At 40.5% G+C, this 21,082-nt stretch overlaps 1 protein-coding gene across 2 annotated transcripts in view; it reads left to right on the forward strand.

Moving 5' to 3' along the window:
- Nucleotides 1-21,082, forward strand: part of TAFA5 (TAFA chemokine like family member 5) — a 590,332-nt gene that overhangs the window by 486,670 nt on the left and 82,580 nt on the right. The window contains exon 5 of one of the 2 annotated variants that reach the window (XM_030217058.1): nt 14,575-14,632. The exons of the other annotated variant lie outside the window; for it this stretch is intronic. Within the exon in view, the coding sequence (XP_030072918.1) occupies nt 14,575-14,632 (58 nt within the window). The remainder of the gene's footprint in view (nt 1-14,574; nt 14,633-21,082) is intronic. 2 annotated transcript variants of the gene reach the window in all.

Raw genomic sequence — 21,082 nt, forward strand, 5'->3', positions numbered from 1 at the left:
TTAATATTCCCATGGTCAAGAGAAGGCTAACTGGCCTCTGTAGTTTCCATCTCCCTTTCTTTTCCCACTTTTATGGGGAGACACATATCTGCCCTTCTCCAGTCTCATTGGACCATGCCCAGCTCCAAGCATCAAGTGAATAGATCCTTCTATAGACCAGCCAGAACCTCTCTGAGCTCCCTTAAAATCCTAGGCTGCATTCTATCTGGCCTCATGGTTTTGTCTAATTTTTGTTTTGCCAGTTGCAAATAGATCCTTGCTAAATGATGCAATATCTATTGTGCACCCCTCCTATAGATACTGTCATTCATTGGTGATCCTGCTCCATTCCTTTGTTTCTGTGAACATCAGACAAAATTATTTCTTCAACATTTCTTTTTGGAAAAAGAAGCCAGCAGATCAATATAACATCAGAAAGATTTTATTGAAGATACCGTATGTAAACAAATTGCCCGACACAGGCCGTGTTTCGCCCACCAAGGGCTGCGTCAGGGGCTACAATAAACAAACAAACTTCCTTATTTTAATAATGCTTGTATTTTTGAATTTGAGTTGGATTTTTAATTCCTTTCCTTTTTAATTCCTTTCTGTCTTGGTGTTGGAAGTTGTCTTTATGATGCTTGGCCATTAGCTATTGATGCTGTTTATTTCTAAATTGGTTATAAATTTATCTCAGTACATTGAACAAGCCAAAAACTGAATCAGTTATTTTTTTTTAAATATAGTTAAGACCTACTCCAACTTATTCAACAGAACCATCATGTCCAAATGAAACTTAACATCAAGACAAGAGGGGCTGTAAAATCATCTACTGAGTTGTAGAAATGCTGATGAATTTATTTAGTTGATGTGGATATGAATTGAACTGGATAATATTGTGTTGTATGACTGAAAAGGCAATGCAGACTTTGTGGGGGGGGGGGGGGCATTAGAAAGGGCAAAATGCTGCTGTTTGCCAGACTAAAGGCAAAGGAATAGATTCTGTTAAATGGCCCCCAAATTTGGACATCAAAAAATTGAGCAGTAAGCTCTATTCTGCAAACAGTGCTTGAGCTGCACATCGTTTATAGAATAGCACTTAGCCAGGATCTGTGCCCAATTTTGGGCACGAGGATTTATACCAACTGAAACCCGGTGTAAATCCTTGTGCCTAAAGTAGGCACAGATCTGCCTTACTCTATAACAATGCATAAACATTTTAGGAACACCCCTGACCCACCCATGCCCTTCCCTGCCTTTTTGATCTGCACGGAAAAAGTTACACACATCTCTTTATAGAATGCCAACTACAAAGATCATGCATAAATTCTAATCGTTGCCAAGAAGCACCAATAATTGATAGTTTGCACCCAACTATTGACGCTAATTGGCACAATGTTTAGTTAAATTACGTATGCCTAAATTTGCACACACAGTTTTGTGTCATATATAGAATTTGGTGGGTATATGGAGATTTTCTTTCTCCTTGCACACAATCAGATGGCAGAGCAGCATACCCAGCAAGCATGAAGCCAGAAACCAGGGCCAACAAGAGAAGGTCATGTGATAGTGGAATGTGGAGAGACCAGACAAGGTTTGCTAAGTATGAACAGGACACATACATAGAACCAATGAGTTAAGATCTAAAGTAACAGGAAGTAAGGCGACTGGTAATTCAAAATACAACTGGACTACAAATATGAGGAAAAACAAAACAAAAAGGGGAATAAGTACATAAGTAATGCCACACTGGGAAAAGACCAAGGGTCCATCGAGCCCAGCATCCTGTCCACGTCAGCGGCCAATCCAGGCCAAGGGCACCTGGCGAGCTTCCCAAACGTACAAACATTCTATGCAAGTTATTCCTGGAATTGTGGATTTTTCCCAAGTCCATTTAGTAGTGGTTTATGGACTTGTTCTTTAGGAAACCGTCTAACCCCTTTTTAAACTCTGCAAAGCTAACCGCCTTCACCACGTTCTCCGGCATTGAATTCCACAGTTTAATTATGCATTGGGTGAAGAAACATTTTCGCCGATTTGTTTTAAATTTACTACACTGTAGTTTCATCGCATGCCCCCTAGTCCTAGTATTTTTGGAAAGCGTGAACAGACGCTTCACATCCACCTGTTCCATGCCACTCATTATTTTATATACCTCTATCATGTCTCCCCTCAGCCGTCTCTTCTCCAAGCTGAAAAGCCCTAGCCTCCTTAGTCTTTCTTCATAGGGAAGTCGTCCCATCCCCGCTATCATTTTAGTCGCCCTTCGCTGCATCTTTTCCAATTCTACTATATCTTTCTTGAGATGCGGCGACCAGAATTGAACACAATACTCAAGGTGCAGTCGCACCATGGAGCGATACAACGGCATTATAACACCCTCACACCTGTTTTCCATACCTTTCCTAATAATACCCAACATTCTATTTGCTTTCCTAGCCAAAGAAGTGCCAACCAAGTGATATTTATTAAAAATGTGACAAACAAAGATCAAATAAAAAAACATACAGTCCATAGGGATCTGTAAAATGGTATCTAGACTCAACTCAGCACACAGTGCGTCTTCCTCAGGAGTCTCAACTTCAGCTGGATTATAAATCTCTTGTACTGTTTAAAGACAGATATAAACACAACACCATGGGCTGATTAACAACCTGAACAATTTGTTTTGGCAACAAAAGACCACAGAATTGTGGTTTAAATCAGTAAAAGAAAATTAAACCACAAAGCTCAAAACTCTCTTATCTATAAATCTGATTATATATTGGGATTTATTAACCATCTTAATGACATAACGTTATGTTTTTCTACCCTTGTGTCTTACATTCTGAACACCAGTAATTGTGAAGCAAAGCCAGTGCTGGGCAGACTTCTATGGTCTGTACCCTGACTGTACCTGAACAGATTTGGATGGGTTGCATTGGAGCTTTTCAGGGGCTTCAATGACAACTTCAGAAGTTTTAGAACAAGGACAGTGCCGGGCATACGTCTATGCCCTGAAAATCTGCAGTGACAAACAAGATCAGGTATACATATGAAGTATCACATCATGCCTTATGCTATGAGTTTATCTTGTTAGGCAGACTGGATGTACCATACAGGTCTTTATCTGCCATCATCTACTCTATGTTACCATGCAAACCTATCAGTGAGGTGATGCAATTGTTCTAAAGGTTGATATTAAAATGGGGAGAAAGTCTGTATAAAGTCTACTCAGTCATTCTTGCTAATACTGTAAAGCAGTATTTCCTAACCAAGTTCTGAAGGTATATCTAATCAGTCTGGTTGTCAGGCTATCCATAACAAATATATACATATGGTACGTTTGTACACATTGCACATCTAGGGGCCCTTTTTACTAAGGTGCATAGGTGCCTACGCGCATCCAACATGCGTCAATTTGGAACTACCACCTGGCTACCGCGTGCCCCAGATGGTAATTCCATTTTTTACATGCGGCAGAAAATATTTGTTATTTTCTACTACGTGGCGCTAACAGGGCAGAAGTCGACAGTGTACGCGCGCTGACGATTACTACCAGGTTAACGCGTGAGACCTTACCGCTAAGTCAGTGAGCGGTGGTAAGGTCTGAAGCCCAAAATGGACATGTGCCAATTTTTGCCACATGTCCATTATTGGCCCCCAAAAAAGGCTTTTTTTTGCAGGTGCGCTGAAAAATGGGCCTGCGCGCGTCCAATACACACGCCTACAACAGCGTAGGCCATTTTTCGGGGCACCTTACTAAAAGGACCCCCCTAGCGTGTGCAAATTTGTCTACTGCATATTCTTTGAAGTAATCATAAAGCTCGACTGGCTAAGTATACCTCTAAAGCTTGGTTGGAGAGACTGCTGTAAACAACACTCTAGGTATTTTGAAATTGTTGTAAGAGGTATGTATTTCACTCCACAAATGCCAAATTCTAGCAGTAATTCAAGGCCTGTTGTAGCAGGCTCATTTCAAGGACTGTGTGTGTGTATGTTAGGGGGATGTAGGAAGAAAATGCATTGAAAATGCACATCTCTCAAACCTTTTTTCCACAAGAAAAATAACAAAGAAAAGGTTAGCAAATGAACTTGCTGAGATTAGGTGGCCTGGTTTGAAACTGTAGGAAAGGAATCCATTATATCACACAAATACATGTTACTTTATTCAGTCTATAATATGAGAGGAATAAGACTAATGGGCTCATTTTTGAAAGAGAAGGGCGCCCATCTTTCAACACAAATCGGGAGATGAGTGTTCTTTTCCCAGGGTCGCCCAAATCGGCATAATCGAAAGCCGATTTTGGGCACCCTCAACTGCTTTCCATCGCAGGGACGACCAAAGTTCCCGGGGGCGTGTTGGAAGCATAGCGAAGGCGGGACTGGGGCGTGCTTAACACATGGGCGTCCTCGGCTGATATAGGAAAAAAGAAGGGCGTCCCTGATGAACACTTGGCCGACTTTACTTGGTCCTTTTTTTTTATGACCAAGCCACAAAAATGTGATCTAAATGACCAGATGACCACCGGAGGGAATCGGGGATGACCTCCCCCTACTCCCCCAGTGGTTACTAACCTCCTCCCACCCAAAAAAAAAAATTTAAAATTATTTTTCCAGCCTCTATGCCATCCTCAAATATAATACCCAGCTGCATGACAGCAGTATGCAGGTCCCTGGAGCAGTTTTAGTGGGTACTGTAGTGCACTTCAGGCAGGCGGACCCAGGCCCATCCCCCCTAACTGTTAAACTTGTGATGGTAAATGTGAGTCCTCCAAAACCCACCACAAACCCACTGTCCCCACATCTAGGTGACCCCCTTCATTCCTAAAGGCTATGGTAGTGGTGTAGAGTTGTGGGGAATGTGTTTTTTTTTGGGGGGGGGGGGTTGGGGGGGTCTATTCACCTGGGAGCATTTTCTGAAGTCCACTGCAGTGCCCCCAGGGTGTCTGGTTGGTGTCCTGGCATGTGAGGGGGACCAGTGCACTACGAATGCTGGCTCCTCCCACGACCAAAGGGCTTGGATTTGGTCGTTTCTGAGATGGGCGGCCTCGGTTTCCATTATCGCCGAAAATCGGGGACGACCATCTCTAAGGTCGGCCTAAATGTTGAAATTTGGGCGCCCCCGACCATATTATCGAAACGAAAGATGGCCGTCCATCTTGTTTCGATAATACTGGTTTCCCCGCCCCTTCGCGGGGACATCCTGCGAGGATGCCCTCAGGAAAACTTGGGTGCCCCGTTCGATTATGCTCTCCATGGGTCCCTTTTACTAATCAGCATGAGGCGCTAATGCGCAGCTAACACAGCTAAAAATGGAGTATTGCAAGACATGTTCGGGCATCCTGTGGTAATTCTGAAATGTGCACTTGCTAACTGTGCACTAAGAAATATTTTGAATTTTTTTTGAGGAGGCATGTCATGGGATAGATAACTGGTTAGCGCTGGAATACCACGTGAGCCCTTATCACCTACAAAATAGGAGGCAGTAAGTGCTTCTGCAGTAATTTTGAAAAATGGCTGCACACTAATGCAACATTAGCGCATGGCCATTAATGCATTTTTATGGCTGCGGTAAAAATGGCCTAAGAACACGGGAAAGACCTGCATAACAGTGCTGAGGCCTTACCGCAGCGTAGTAAATAAACTCCTAAAGGGTCCTTTTACTGAAAAATGGCCTTCGCTGTTGTAGTCGTGTGTATTGGACGCGCGCAGGTCCATTCTTCAGGTTTTAATGGCCAAAAATGGACATGTGGCAAAATTAAAAATTGGTGCACATCCATTTTGGGCTTGAGACCTTACCGCCACCCATTGACTTAGCGGTAAAGTCTCACGTGTTAACCAGGAAGTAATCCTCAGCACACGTACACTGCCGATTACCGACCGGTTAGCGCCACACGGTAGAAAATAAAAAATCTTTTCTGCCGTACGTATCGGACACACGTAAAAAATAGAATTACCAACCGGGGCACGCGGTAGCCAGTCTTTAGTTCCAAATTGACACGTGTTGGACACGCATAGGCGCCTACGCACCTTAGTTAAAGGGCCCCTAAGTCTCCTTCTTTCTTTTCTTTGAACATTCTTTTGGTAGTTGATATCTTTTTACTTTCGATGCATATTTTATTACTGAAGGTGTCCGAGTGCTTTTATGTTATTGTGTTTTGAGCAAAGAGTTCGAGTGGATTCAGTAAAGGAAATCTTTAAAATACGTGTGGTCACAGTAAAGAGTCAAAACCTGCAATTAAAAAAAAAAAAGGAAAAAAAATTTCATTTCATTTAAAGCTTACTATGCATTATCATCTGATGAGCAGGTGTGTTTAAGCAGTATCACCTGATTTGTAAAAGCAGTTCTCTCCACAATAATTGTGTGGCATTGCAGTGAATCCATTTAGTTATTATTCTGTATGTTCTGGTGAGTATATTGACGGATTATTCTTGTCCAGTCTGCTACCTTTTGCGCCATCTTGGGTTAATGCATGGTCACTAACTGCTGCCACTGGAGCTTAACATAGCACATATATGGGCAAAGTTATCAATGTGGGCTACCCTTAAGACAGGTTATTTTACCACAAGTCATGCTATTTTGGCACAGGGTTTCATTGCATTAAATGGGACCCTGTGCTAAAATAGAACAACTTGTGGTAAAATAATCTATCTTAATGGTAGTCCACATTGACGTCTCCCTCAATCACCATCATTATCGATATAAGTAAAGGGGCTGAATATATGTGCTTGGTGGTGACTGTGCCAAACTGGAAACTGTATAAGACAAATGCAGTGTGGCTGAGGTGAAAATTGTAACCTAATACCAAATAAAACAACTTCAGCCAATATTATATATGGATCGCGTTATTCAATGGGTGTAGTAGAGAAAAAGCCCTCAGAAACCTCCAGTGATATTCTGGTGGTTTAATGCGAGGTTATGCACAATTTTGTGAAATAACTCACTCAGTGATTCTATCATAGGGCAAAAAACTCCACTCACTGACTATTGTTTAAGTCTTAATCTGCACACAATATGAACAGTGTTTGAGCGATATGTTTAATACTCACAATTTAAACAGTGTTGAGGCAATATTTTTGTGCTCTAATGTGTTTTTCTACTGCACATAGAATAAAGTAGCACTAAACTAGCACTTAGCTTTGTGATTTAAATCGGCACTCTTCTGTGACCGTTCGACGGAGGCCGCCGTTTCACCTAGAAAACTGGCTTCATCAGGAACGGAGTGCTCACAATGATCTAAGAATAAAGAAAAGCACATTAAATATCTTTCAAAGTGCACAAAATCTTTGATAAGCAAAACTTCTAGAAGTCACCCCATGGACGGACATACTCGGGCTAGAGGCAATGATTCAAAAATGGCGCCTCAGCGTTCACGTATAAACAGCTGTTAAATATACTAACGTAAGAATGACGTGTTGAGCATTAGTAAAAATTGAACCAATCAATGGAGCTGTTCAGCCCATTGGGTGCTAAGGTGTCCAATTGAAAGATCCACCTAGCCTCCCTCCTTGCTAGTTTGAGCTTTCGGTCGCCGCCTCTATTAGACGGCGCTATCCAGTCAATAACAAAGCATTGTAAATCTTCAAATTTATGCTTTTGAGTGACACAGTGTTCCACAATGGGTTCTTTTAGTGCAGACCTCCGAATGTTGGATCTGTGCTCTAAGATCCTAACCTTCAGGGGTCGCGTTGTCATGCCAATGTATGTTTTGTTGCAGGGGCAGCATAAGGAATAAACCACATGGTCAGTGGAACAATTTGAAAAATGTACTAATTTATGTACTGTATTGGTGTGTGGATTAACAAAATGTTTGATTTGTTTAGTGATGCTGCAAATTTGACAATGGCCACATTTAAAATGTCCTGTGGTTTTAGGTTTATTGGCTTGAAATGAGATGTCAGCAGGGCTAATCATTTCTTTGATGTTGTTAGTTCTGGCAAACGCTATGCGGAGATCAGTATTTTCAAATGTATGTGTGGATCTCATGATGTCCCAATCCAACTAACCGATTAAAATCCTATATAAATAGAATAACCACGAACCCCTTGAACCCCTGTCAACCTTCGTTGACACTTTTTTGAGTGTTGAAGTACCCAAATATCCCTCATATATTAAAGACACTACTCACTTCCTCCAGAAATTGCAAGAAGTCAAGGTTGATCACAACAAAATCATAATGGTCACCCTGGACGTGTGTTCTTTATACACGTCCATACCACAAGACGAAGCTTTGTACACTATTAAATCAATCTTGGACAGCAGACCGAGACCACATCAGATACCCACCGACTTTCTTGTTGAAGTTCACAATACTATTGATGTTTTTGTCACGAAAGTATACAAGAAAATCACGGATAGAAACACCTTCTTACATAATTCTAGTTGTCATCCTTTACATCTTAAGAACAGTCTCCCTTTCTCACAAATGCTTAGGTTGAGACGCATTTGCACAGAACATGCCACTTTCAAAAAACAAGCTGATGACTTAAAGAAGAACCTCATGGACAGAGGTTATTCTAAGTCCGTTTTAAAGCGTGCATATCAGAGAGCCAAATATAATGACAGGCAACTTTTGCTGTCCAAGCCCATGAAACATAAAGTTGAAGATGATAAACTGACTATGGTCATGCAATACAACGAACATGGCCCTTTTCTCGCTCGAATGATCAAAAATAGATGGGACATCATGAGATCCACACATACATTTGAAAATACTGATCTCCGCATAGCGTTTGCCAGAACTAACAACATCAAAGAAATGATTAGCCCTGCTGACATCTCATTTCAAGCCAATAAACCTAAAACCACAGGACATTTTAAATGTGGCCATTGTCAAATTTGCAGCATCACTAAACAAATCAAACATTTTGTTAATCCACACACCAATACAGTACATAAATTAGTACATTTTTCAAATTGTTCCACTGACCATGTGGTTTATTCCTTATGCTGCCCCTGCAACAAAACATACATTGGCATGACAACGCGACCCCTGAAGGTTAGGATCTTAGAGCACAGATCCAACATTCGGAGGTCTGCACTAAAAGAACCCATTGTGGAACACTGTGTCACTCAAAAGCATAAATTTGAAGATTTACAATGCTTTGTTATTGACTGGATAGCGCCGTCTAATAGAGGCGGCGACCGAAAGCTCAAACTAGCAAGGAGGGAGGCTAGGTGGATCTTTCAATTGGACACCTTAGCACCCAATGGGCTGAACAGCTCCATTGATTGGTTCAATTTTTACTAATGCTCAACACGTCATTCTTACGTTAGTATATTTAACAGCTGTTTATACGTGAACGCTGAGGCGCCATTTTTGAATCATTGCCTCTAGCCCGAGTATGTCCGTCCATGGGGTGACTTCTAGAAGTTTTGCTTATCAAAGATTTTGTGCACTTTGAAAGATATTTAATGTGCTTTTCTTTATTCTTAGATCATTGTGAGCACTCCGTTCCTGATGAAGCCAGTTTTCTAGGTGAAACGGCGGCCTCCGTCGAACGGTCACAGAAGAGTGTCGATTTAAATCACAAAGCTAAGTGCTAGTTTAGTGCTACTTTATTCTATGTGCAGTAGAAAAACACATTAGAGCACAAAAATATTGCCTCAACACTGTTTAAATTGCGAGTATTAAACATATCGCTCAAACACTGTTCATATTGTGTGCAGATTAAGACTTAAACAATAGTCAGTGAGTGGAGTTTTTTGCCCTATGATAGAATCACTGCGTGAGTTATTTCACAAAATTGTGCATAACCTCGCATTAAACCACCAGAATATCACTGGAGGTTTCTGAGGGCTTTTTCTCTACTACACCCATTGAATAACGCGATCCATATATAATATTGGCTGAAGTTGTTTTATTTGGTATTAGGTGACTGTGCCAACACTATCCTTTTCAGTTCCTAAATGGATAATTTACCTGTGAATAACTTATTCGTTTAGCAGCTATTATCTAATCTAGGACTATGAGAGTTCACGACAGCCATTTTTCTATGGCAACCACAAGGGGCAGGCGCGAGTAGGCTTTACTCCTGCTCCGTTGCACACACTGGACCACCAAGGTTAAGAGGGAGGCCTGTGGGAGGGGCCTGTCTAGACCAGGGAAGGTGGGGAGATGTTCCAGAGGGGAGAGGGCTCGTATTGTTGCAGGTTTGAGGAAAGGTTATATAGAAGGAGGCGGGCTGGTTTGGGGAGCCAGGAGTGGGCTCAGAGGGGAAAAAATACCAAACAAAAGTTATGCAGATCCTGGCCAATATTCAGCCGGGACCCTCATAACTGTCTTATGCGAGCCAAAGTACAAAAGAGGAAAAATCTTCTATGATAACGAATCACAGCAGATAAAAGTAGAGGCTGAACAAAGACGATTCACCACTGGAGACTTGAATCCAACAATCTTTATTGGTATAACTGAAAAAATGACCCGACACGGGCTGTGTTTCGGCGCATAGAAGCGCTTAGGCCTAATTTGGGGCTAATGTAGCCAGTGACAGTGTTTAAAATAAATGCTGACTGCCAGCCAGCTCCTCACCCCCCCCCCCCCCCCCAAGCCAAATACTAGTAACATCAGGAAAATGTAGTCATTTCTTACATAGTAATTTTGTTGCAGGCAGAAAGGAGAGTTTACAGTAAAAAGCAGCAAGAGCCATAAGCTGACACCCCCCCCCCCCCTTAAGGTCAGATTGCTAGCGAAAAGCTTAAAGAGTTTGACTTCAATTAGCTCTGCTGTGTGCTGTTAATCACATTTTCTTTATTTACATCCTCAGTAGAGGAAAACAAAAAAGTCACAAGTTTGATTCCAGCCCCTACTGTTTCCTTTCAGCTTCCATATATCATAGCATTGTCATGGAGGGCATCAGCTTTCAGAAAGGATATGCATTCATTTGAAAATTACATGGGAAATGCTATTGATATTTCCTGGGTCATCTTGTGTTGTTTTAAAGCCAAAACAATGGGGAAAAAATCCAAAATGTCAGGGTCTTTTTTTTACCTGTGTCGTCAGTAGTGCGCTCTGTTACTCAGTAGTCACAAGAATGCACAATATTTATCAAGAGGTGTTCTACAGAGTAGCAGTCTGCGTTATTTGAGTAATAGGGAACACGATTCAGCAATTTTGTGCACTTCTAATATTTAATCCCAATACTTAAAAATCACAATGGCAAAACATCTTCAAATAGAGATATGGGATAAACCACTTAGATGAGTCGTGTTTCGATAATCCTGCATCAGGGAAGGTGGTCAGCTGCAATTTGTTAAAATAATAGGGGCCCAATGTTCAAGGGATTAACCAGGCAGTAATATCTCTTTAACCCCCCCTGAGCTGGCCGGCTGCCAGTATTCAGCGGCGCTTAGTCTGGAAGTGCAACTGAATATCTCTGCTAACCAGTCCTTGCCTAACTGGCTAGATTAGGGGTGGTCTGGGGGCGGAGTTTGGGCAGAGCCGAAATTTAGCCGCTTAGAAATGATATTTAGTCCGATAACTGGCAAAGGGGCCCTTTTTCCAAACTATGGTAAAAGGGGCCCTGCGCTTGCAGCAGCGTGTGTTTTTTCGCCAGACGCAGAGGACCCTTTTACCGCAGAGGGTAAAAAGGCCAAAAAAAGAATGGCCATGTGGTAAGTTTGCACTTGATGCGGCCATTTTGTGTGGGGGAGGGGACCACTTCGTGCCACCCATTAAGGTGGCGGTAGGGGATCCCGCGCTACCCCAGCAGTAAAAATATGGAAATAAATTTCTGTAGTGCCGGAAGTGGCGCATGCTGGAGGTGGAATTACCACTGGTCTACTGCGGTAGTAAAAGGGCCCCTAAGTAGCGCATACAATACAATGCAATTAAGGCTTATATACCATAAGTACCAGAACATGGATCGATGCGGCTCACAATCTGTAGAAAAGATATGGACATTTTCCCATAAATTACAATTTCAATACCCAAGGAAACCAACAACAATGATCTCAAACATTTGTTAAAAAGCCAAGTTTTAAGTTGTTTTCCAAATAACAAGTAATTAGCTTGGCAATCAGCATTAGAGGTAAGTATATTCTACCATTTGGCTATTTGATAAGAGAAAGTTGATTCCAATTCAGCTTTATAAACCACCTTATAAGGGGAAGGAAATTGAAACAACAAATAATGTCTGGAATCCGATACAAGATTTTTTTTCCATGAATTATAATTAATGAAAAGTAGTCCTAACTTTGTGTCAAGTTGACTGGGCACCGGTCTGAATGTCAGTTAACTTCTGTGTCAGCATACGTACCTGGATATTCAGTGCTCAAAGCCATGCATGCCCTGGCATTGAACTTCCGGGGTTAGTCCAGGCCACTTCTGTGAGTGACTTACAAGCCACTTCCCTAGAAGTTTAGCTGAAGGAAGAGCATGGAAAATATAAATTGTACCAATGATGATTTATGGCATGCCGAAAAATGGCCTGTGCTGGTGTAGATGCACACAGGTCCATTTTCCAACACACCTGAAAAAAAAAGGCTTTTTATTTTGTGTCCGAAAACGGACTTGCAGCAAAATTAAAACCCGTGCGTGTCCATTTTCGACCTGAGACCTTACCGCCACCCATTGACTTGGCGGTAAGGTCTCACGTGCAAACCGGGCAGTAAGCATCACCGCACGTAAACTGCCAATTACCGCCAGGTAATCGCCACGCGGTAGAAAATAGAAAATGTTTTCTACCGTGTGTTTTGGACATGCATTAAAAATGGAATTACTGCCCGTAGCGTGCGGTAACCAGGCGGTTGTTCCAGTTTGACGCGCATTGGATGCACGTAGGCATCTAAGCGTCTTAGCAAAAGGGCCCCTGAAAGTCCAAAAGTGTGTTTTTTCTATTTGAGTAGTAGAAACTTGGCATTACTTGGAGGACATTGTTTTGAGCTCACGTTCCTGGAAGTCGTTCTGCTGCAGTATAGAAAAACAGAAGCACGTGCTGCATTATACAAACTGAGGGGATCCAGTTGCTCTGCTGTGCCTTTGTTAATTTTCATAGGTAACATATTTATCCTATTACTTGTTTTCCCTAAAGAGATGAGAAGAGTGAAAAATTTGTATAATATAAATCTGACCTGTAATTATGTTTGTAAAATGTTAAATATATTCATACTATCATGTTCTACAATGCAGTACTACGGTCTATATTCTGTAAAATTCACAGATGGGCAACATATCATGAACAGGAGGTACACTGCCACAGGACAAAGCCGAATTTCCCTTGAGCTAGACCAAATACTGTTTGGCAGCCTGAATGAAATGATGCCAAAAATACTGAGAACTGACTATGTCAGCAGCTGGAAAGAAACAGGATACAAGGCCTATGTTTTAGGAACTTTGGCTCCCTGATTGATTCAGAGGGATTTACTGTAGCATAGTGAAACTTATATTTTTGGGCCCTTTTACCAAAGACCTGTAAAATATGGGCTTAATGCATTTTGGGCCCTGTTTACTAAGCTGCGTTGTAGGTGCATTCGTTTTTAACGCACAGTAACCATGTGTGCGCCTACAGTATCCCTATAGGTTAGCACGTGCGCTAATTGTAGGCACGTTAAAAACACGCGTCTTAGTAAACAGAGCCCCGTAACACAGATTTTAACATGGCACATTTGGGGGTGTGCCCTCTATTTTGTATTGCAGGTCATGCATTAGTGTAAGAGTTAGCACACAGTACCTGCAGGAAGTTAACGTGGGACCACTTCTTATTTTGGAGGCACTAACCCCAGGGTTCTATATATCATGCCTAGAGTTACACACAGTTCTGCACGTAACTCTAGGCGTATTCTATACCTCCGCATGTAGATTAATTGTTTTAACAAGCTGTTAAGCGTTGCTAACAGCTCTTAACAAGCAATAGCGAGCACTAATCGGCAAAAATTAGAATTTACGCTGTACATTGCTAAGCGTATTCTGTAATGTACTGCGCCTAAATTCTAACATGCGCAGGCAAAAAGGGACGTGGAAATGGGCATTTCATGGGTATTCCAAAATCTACCCGCATTGTTATAAAATATGGGCCACTGCGTATAAGTCTATGCGTAGGGATTTACATCAGCTTTTCATTGGCGTAAATGGATGCACATAGATTTATATGCACGAACTACTCCTAAGCCTAATCTAAATACCGTGTGTAGATTTATGCACGGTATTTACGCTTAGGTGTAATTGCCTAACACGCGTTAATTTTAGGCGCCATATATAGAATCGGGCCCTAAGTGCTCCCGCATTAACTCTGCACTAGCCAACTACTGCAAAGGAACTCACGGTAATGATTAACACGTCTATGTCCACTCTGCCAATGCCACGCCCCCCCCCCCCCCCCCCCCCCCGATTGGAAAATTCTAAAAAAAGTTAGGAATGCCATTTTAACACACAGTAACAGGTAAACTACTTCACATGCTCTTGTGCAGTAGTCTGTTTTCACACTCTAACCATACATTAAGGGCTTAACACCCTTTAGTAAAAGAGCCCCTTTGTTTTAAAGAAAGCATATTTTAGTAATTAGTATGTGCCTTACACTCATATTGTGAGATAAGCTTTTGTGTAGTAGTTGAGGTAATAGTTGGCTGTTTATTTGTGTTTTTTCTCATCACGCCTTCGTTATTTGTATTTTTAGGGAGTGCTGGGAGGTCTCCTTTTCCAAAACAAAGCTCTTTTAAGTACAGTACTGCCAGGTAATTTTTTTAAGCCTTTCTGGTGTGTGTATATAACTTTTTATAGACCCTCAGACTAGCACAGAGGTAAACAGTGCTTTTTAATCCTGTTCCATATTCATCTTCTTAACTCATTCTTTTCTTTTGTGCCGACTTTCATTACTTCTTTCACCCTTTTCCTTTATTCTTCTTTTCTTTTATGCTTTCTTTTATTCCTTTCATATGTAAGTCATAATCCATTTTTTCTAGAAATAAATGAGTCAATATTTAAGAGCATTTGTATGGTCAGTAGGGCTGTGGAATCGATACACCTTCAACTACAACTTCAACAACGCTGTTTTTCTACTGTCCGACTTCGACTTCAGCTTTAACTCCAACTCTTACTGATATTAGGCTTTAAATGTTTTGTTCTGAATCTAAAGTACTGGTAAATATAGCTTTAGATCCAGTATAAAATAATACATTTACCATATTATAATGGGGTTTTTTTTAAAGCTGGAGTCAGAGTCAGTACATTTTTACCGACTCCACCCAAAATTGGTTCCGACTGACACCGACTCCAAAGCCCTGATGGTTGGCAACAGGCCTGGCCATATAACTGCTTTAAAAAATAAAATAATGGCCACTTGAACAGATAACTTGGATAAATAAACCATTCTGGGGTAACAGCCCACCTGGTTTAAGAGCCGTTATTCCCTAAGGACAGGGGTTTGGGGTCTTGGAGGCTGTATCATTGCTGGGGGGAGGGGGGCAGATAGACATTCTTGTTTTGGGTGGATGGCAACTGGGACAGATCAGCTATGTTGGTGGAGTGAGGGAGGATTGGATATGTCAGACACACCTTGAGAGCAGAGGGTGGTGGTGGTGGTGGTGGAGTGGATGCCTTGTGGGGGAGGGTGTTGGAGGCTCCTGGGGGATCAGTGCTGGTGAAATTGAGTGGAGGCAGACATCTGCATTGTCACCTGCCCTTTAAAGCAGGCATTTATGCGTGCGGGGGGAAAAGTAAATGCCAGCATCTTGATTTTTTTTGTTGTCTCTGTAGATCTCCCTTGAGATTAATGTTCTCTAGCATTACATTAAGTCAGATCCGGTGAGTTGTATGACTGTATATAAAATGGATGTGTTTAAGTAAATGTTCTTTTTGAATATTTTTTCAGAGATTTACTGATTAATATTTTTCCAGAGATGTACTGATTGGCATATGTAAGACTGTACACACAGCTGAGTTGGAAAATGCAGTCTAACAAGATACAGGAATTTATTAAAAAAATGTTTTACCCATTCTGAGCCCAAGTCAAACACATATTTCTTGAATGGTTCATTTACTGACAGTTAACCCACACTAATGCCATTATTTGCTGCTGGGCCCAATTTTATGCATTGAGGTTGGCTGCAAATAACCCATATTAATGGTGTTAGCACACATTGAGGCATATTTTCAAAGCACTTAGCCTTCCAAAGTTCCATAGGTTTCTATGGAACTTTGGAAGGCTAAGTGCTTTGAAAATAAGCCTCATTAACTCTCAGTAAATGATCATAGAAAAAATAATATTCATATGTTCCAATTTCTTTTCCACACACTATATTGCAGGCAATAATTTTAGGCATGAGGTAACTGCAAGACATTATCACTCCAGTTTAGTAAGCAGCCACCGCTGGCCTGCTTCGTAAACAGACCCCTATGTTTTTACTAGTGGGAAGCATCCCATGAAATTAGCCTGTGATGTTTATATTAGCAAGGAGAAGTTGAGTGCTGGCATCTGTGATTTATCTTATTCTTATGCCAGTGGTTCCCAAACTTGGTCCTGGAGGCACCCCAGAACTCCAAAGAAGTAGAGGATGGCACACTGCTCAAACTTTTGAAGAGAACAAATAGTTTTTATTCCAAAGCACCAAATAAAGACCAGACACGGGTTCATGTTTTGGCTGCGTCAGGGGTCTGATAAAATAGCTCTACAAGAGAACAAATATATACCGGAACAATTTTATTAGACCCCTGATGTAGCCGAAACACGAACTCGTGTCGGGTCTTTATTTGGTGCTTTGGAATAAAAACTGTTCTCCTCACAAGTTTGAGCTGTGTGTCATCCTCTACTTTGGAGATCTGTCGATTGCGTAGAGATGTTTTCCTGTTTCTGTTTGATATACCTGGAGGCAACCCCAGCCAGTCTGGTTTTCAGGATGCCCAGAATAAATATTCATGAGAGAGATTTGCGCTTTGTCGGCATTTAGAGGTCTCTCATCATTGCTATTTCTCTATATTCTCACCTTTTAGGTCTGTTATCATTATTCTAGCTGAATAATAAAATCACAACTGCCTCTTTTTTATTTTGTTTTCATTATGCTTATCACATATTTGCTTTCGCACAGACAGTGAGTGCTTGTTTAAAAGTATTCCTTAAAGAATGCTAAGAGTCCTGCTTTTTTTTTTTTAATTTCTTTTCTCATTCTGTCGAGACACTTAATTCATTCTACTAATGGGTTTGATTCTTATTTTGCTATCCAAATGATATATTCTACAAGATATTATTATCCTTATTGGTTACCAACTTATCACCAAAGGAGCCCTCTGGTTTTGCTCCTAGCTATTTGAATCACAGTGATCTGAACATTGTGCCTTCTACTAAACATCATACTAAAATAACTCCAAAACCTTTTGTGATAAACGCCACTTGATTAAAGTCCCACTGTCGAGCAACTTTACTTGTTCTTATTTTTCTTCTGTCTGTAGGTTATGTCAATGCTAGATCAGTTGTTAACACAGCTGTAATTATTAAAGATTGGATAATTGATGCTCAATTTGATTTTGTTTTATATTTCAACACTTTATTGACGACATTCAATACAGAAATCTCATCCTACATTCCAAATATCCAGAAATACAATCCAAAGCAGATAAATAAAACTGTGTACTACGAACTGTCATCAAATTTTCCATGTTATCTCCCTCCCACCCTCCCTCATGTGCATCAATTCGATCATCTTTATTCACACAATCTATGATCACCAGCAAATATCACTTGCAATGATAAACATTAGCCAGTGCCCGTTTTCCGTATAGTATCTAACGATATGGAGTATTAACTCCTTATATGTTCAATTCCTGCGTTAGCTAACTCTGTTCACAGAGATGACCTTCTGCCATGTCTACTACCCCCCTCTTCCACTGTCTCCCACCCCCTACTCCCCCCCATCCCCCCCTCTAAACTGAGCATCACAGGCATTCAAATCACACAGTCTTGTCTCAACATGTTCTTGGGTTTAAGAGTCTATTATTTGCAATCGGTTGTAGGGTATCCCAAAATTTCGCCCAGATTTTCTCCAGGTTCTCTCCCTCTTTCGAGGATAGATCTGTAACTCCACACCTCTCCAATCTCAGAAGTTTGATCATCTGTGTTCTCCAGACTCCTTTTGTTTTAATCTCTCAAACTTGTCTACACGCAAACGATGATCCTCTTATTCTCGATGTATGCAAACCAGTTATTCCATTATTCATTTCCCTAGAGCTAAAAAATAAGAGGAGGTGGTTTTACTATCATCTGTAAATTTTTGAGGTAAAAACGATCTCTGAATTCCAATCTCCTAATCTGGAATTGCCACTTGTTCTGCATCTTGTGATTCTTTATTTAATCCTATCTGCCTTCTAATGTTATTTCATCCTTCTAATTGTTGTAACTTAGTTGAGGCTGATCTTACCAAATTCATATCCAATGCATGTATTAATAATGATAATATCATTATGGTTGGAGATGTTAACTTACATCTTGAAAACATTACCAACCAATATACCAAGAATTCCCTAGAATTCCTTAATGTTTGGAAATTCTCGCTGTAATGGAATGTCCTCATGTTAAAGGTCATCAATTAGATATGTTAGCAACAAAATTTACAGACCCAACTACGTTTTTGATCTCAGATTTTCATTGGACCCCAATACCTTGGTTAGATCACAGTAGCCTCTGTTTAAAATTGCACTGGAAGGAAATTAATTGTAATTCCAAATCCCAAAATTTGTTACATTCCTTTAAAACTAGAGGTAAAATTTACCTTTTAAAATTCTGGTCCTGTGAGTCATTCAGTGCATTACTTACCTCAAACCCTTCCCTGAATTTCATTCAGCAGTGTAATGATACTTGTAAAGCAGTCCTGTGACTGTCAAATCTCATCTGAAAAGATTCTCCTTGGTTCAATGTTGATCTTTTACAAATGAAACGTAAATGCAGGAGACAGGAGAGAATTTGGGCTAAGAACCAATCCTGGAGGAAAAAGCCATAGAATGTTATTGAATGGACGAGGGAATACAGTATTTCTAGGATGGGCGGGACAAATTGCTTGTTCTTTTGGCCGCTGTCGGTGACAGGGTGCTGGGCTCGATTGACCCTTGGTCTGTCCAGCATAGCGATGCTTATGTACTTATGTACTTATGCACTGATCAATGGATCGCTTGAAAAAAACTTTTGAAAATCTACAAAGGTATGATCTCCAAAGTGAAAACCTCTTATTAATCCAAATTCATTGGTGATACAGTAGTCAACATGAGGAAACTTTACTCATTAGTTAATAGTTTATTGGACACTCAACTAATAACCAATTCAACCGATCACACACCTATTGCCAACACTCAACTAATAACCAATTCAACCAATCACACACCTACTGCCAACCACTTGGCTACTTATTTTAAACAGAAAATAGCTAAAATCAGACTAGAACTTAACAATACCCCTTCATCTATAGGCTATTTCTTCTATTTACATGATCCTTTACTGTCTCATTCTCAGAATCTAGTCCGTTTTTCATCCAATCACTATTGATCAGGTCAATCACACATAACACAAATATGAAAATTCACATTGTCTGCTTGATACGTGCCCTACTTATCTCCTCAAGTCAGCTCCTGATTTATTCTTACATCATTTGCACTCAAATCTTACTTTGTGGTGTACAGTTGGGTACAGTAGGATTTTTGTAAAGATGACCCTTGAGGTAGAGTTCTTCAAAGTGTGCGACATACAGATTCGTGAGATATGAGGTCATGGGTGACCCCATAGCTGTGCCCTTGATTTGTTGGTAAAACACTCCTTGGAAACAAAAATAGTTGTTTGTAAGAGCAATACTTTCAAGGGTCAGAATCAGACAATTAGGTATGTGCTTATATGTGTCTCTTCTTTTGAGTACTTTCTCAGTGATGGCAAGGACATCTAATTGTGGTACATTAATATATAAAGAATCAATGTCCAAGGTGACCATAATGATGTCATCAAGATCTGTGTTGATGTCTTGTAATATCTGAATCATGTGTGAAGAATCCTTCACGTAAGATGGAATGAGTGGGATATAGGATCTGAGAAAAAAAATCAACAAAAACTGACAGAGGTTCTAGTCTTGCCATTAGTTTGCTGAAATAATTGATCTGTCCGGTGGTTTGAGTAATGATTTATGAACTTTGGGTAGTGCATATATGATAGGTGTGACAGGAACCTGAAGTTGTAAAAACTGACTCTCCTTAGATGTGAGATATCCAGCTTTGAAAGAAAAATCCACTATTTCTTTAATTTCCTTCTGGAATGATGAACCAGGATTGTCTGGTAAGGGAATATAATATCTTCGATCTTCAAGATGAGAATATATCTCTTCTATGGAGTCATCTCTATTAAGAAGGACTATGCCACCACCTTTGTCAGCTGGCTTAATTACAGTTGAATGGTTACGTGCCAAGAAGTGAATGGCTTTTACTTCTTCTTTGGTGAGGTTGAAAAAGCGTGGCTTCTGAGATCGTTTGATCAGTAAAACATTCAAAATTAGATTTAGGAGTGGAGGAGTGGCCTAGTGGTTACAGCACCAATCTTGCAATCCAGAGGTGGCCGGTTCAAATCCCACTGCTGCTCCTTGTGATCTTGGGCAAGTCACTTAATCCTCCATTGCCTCAGGTACAAACTTAGATTGTGAGCCCTCCTGGGACAGAGAAATATCCAGAGTACCTGAATGTAACTCACCTTGAGCTACTACTGAAAAAGGTGTGAGCAAAAATCTAAATAAATATTGAAAGTGCTCCTTTTTGTAACCTTTTCAGTTATTAATTCAAAAATCATTTGCTGATGGATGTTGATTTAATGTTAGGATTCACAAAGTTATTACGATGATGGTCAGTAACAGTGGTGTGGTCTAAACTTGAGCCTAAGCTACCAAGATCTGTAAACCATATTTATATATTGTCTTGCCATATATGGATTTGTAATTCACACATCCACACTTATCAGTATTGACAGATTAGTCTATAATCCTGTCTTGCGATAATTACATTTAATAGGAGTTTCTTGCTCTAATGATTTTCAATTTGAAATCATCTGTTGACTGATTTTGATTTGAAATAACAACTGGCTTACTGATTTTGATTTTAAATTCATTTGGTACTTAGCAATTTTGATTTGAAATTTTGTCAAAATGATTTTACCCAACACTGACTACTTG

Source organism: Microcaecilia unicolor, chromosome 10, assembly GCF_901765095.1.
Source record: "Microcaecilia unicolor chromosome 10, aMicUni1.1, whole genome shotgun sequence".
NCBI classification, from domain to species: Eukaryota; Metazoa; Chordata; class Amphibia; order Gymnophiona; family Siphonopidae; genus Microcaecilia; species Microcaecilia unicolor.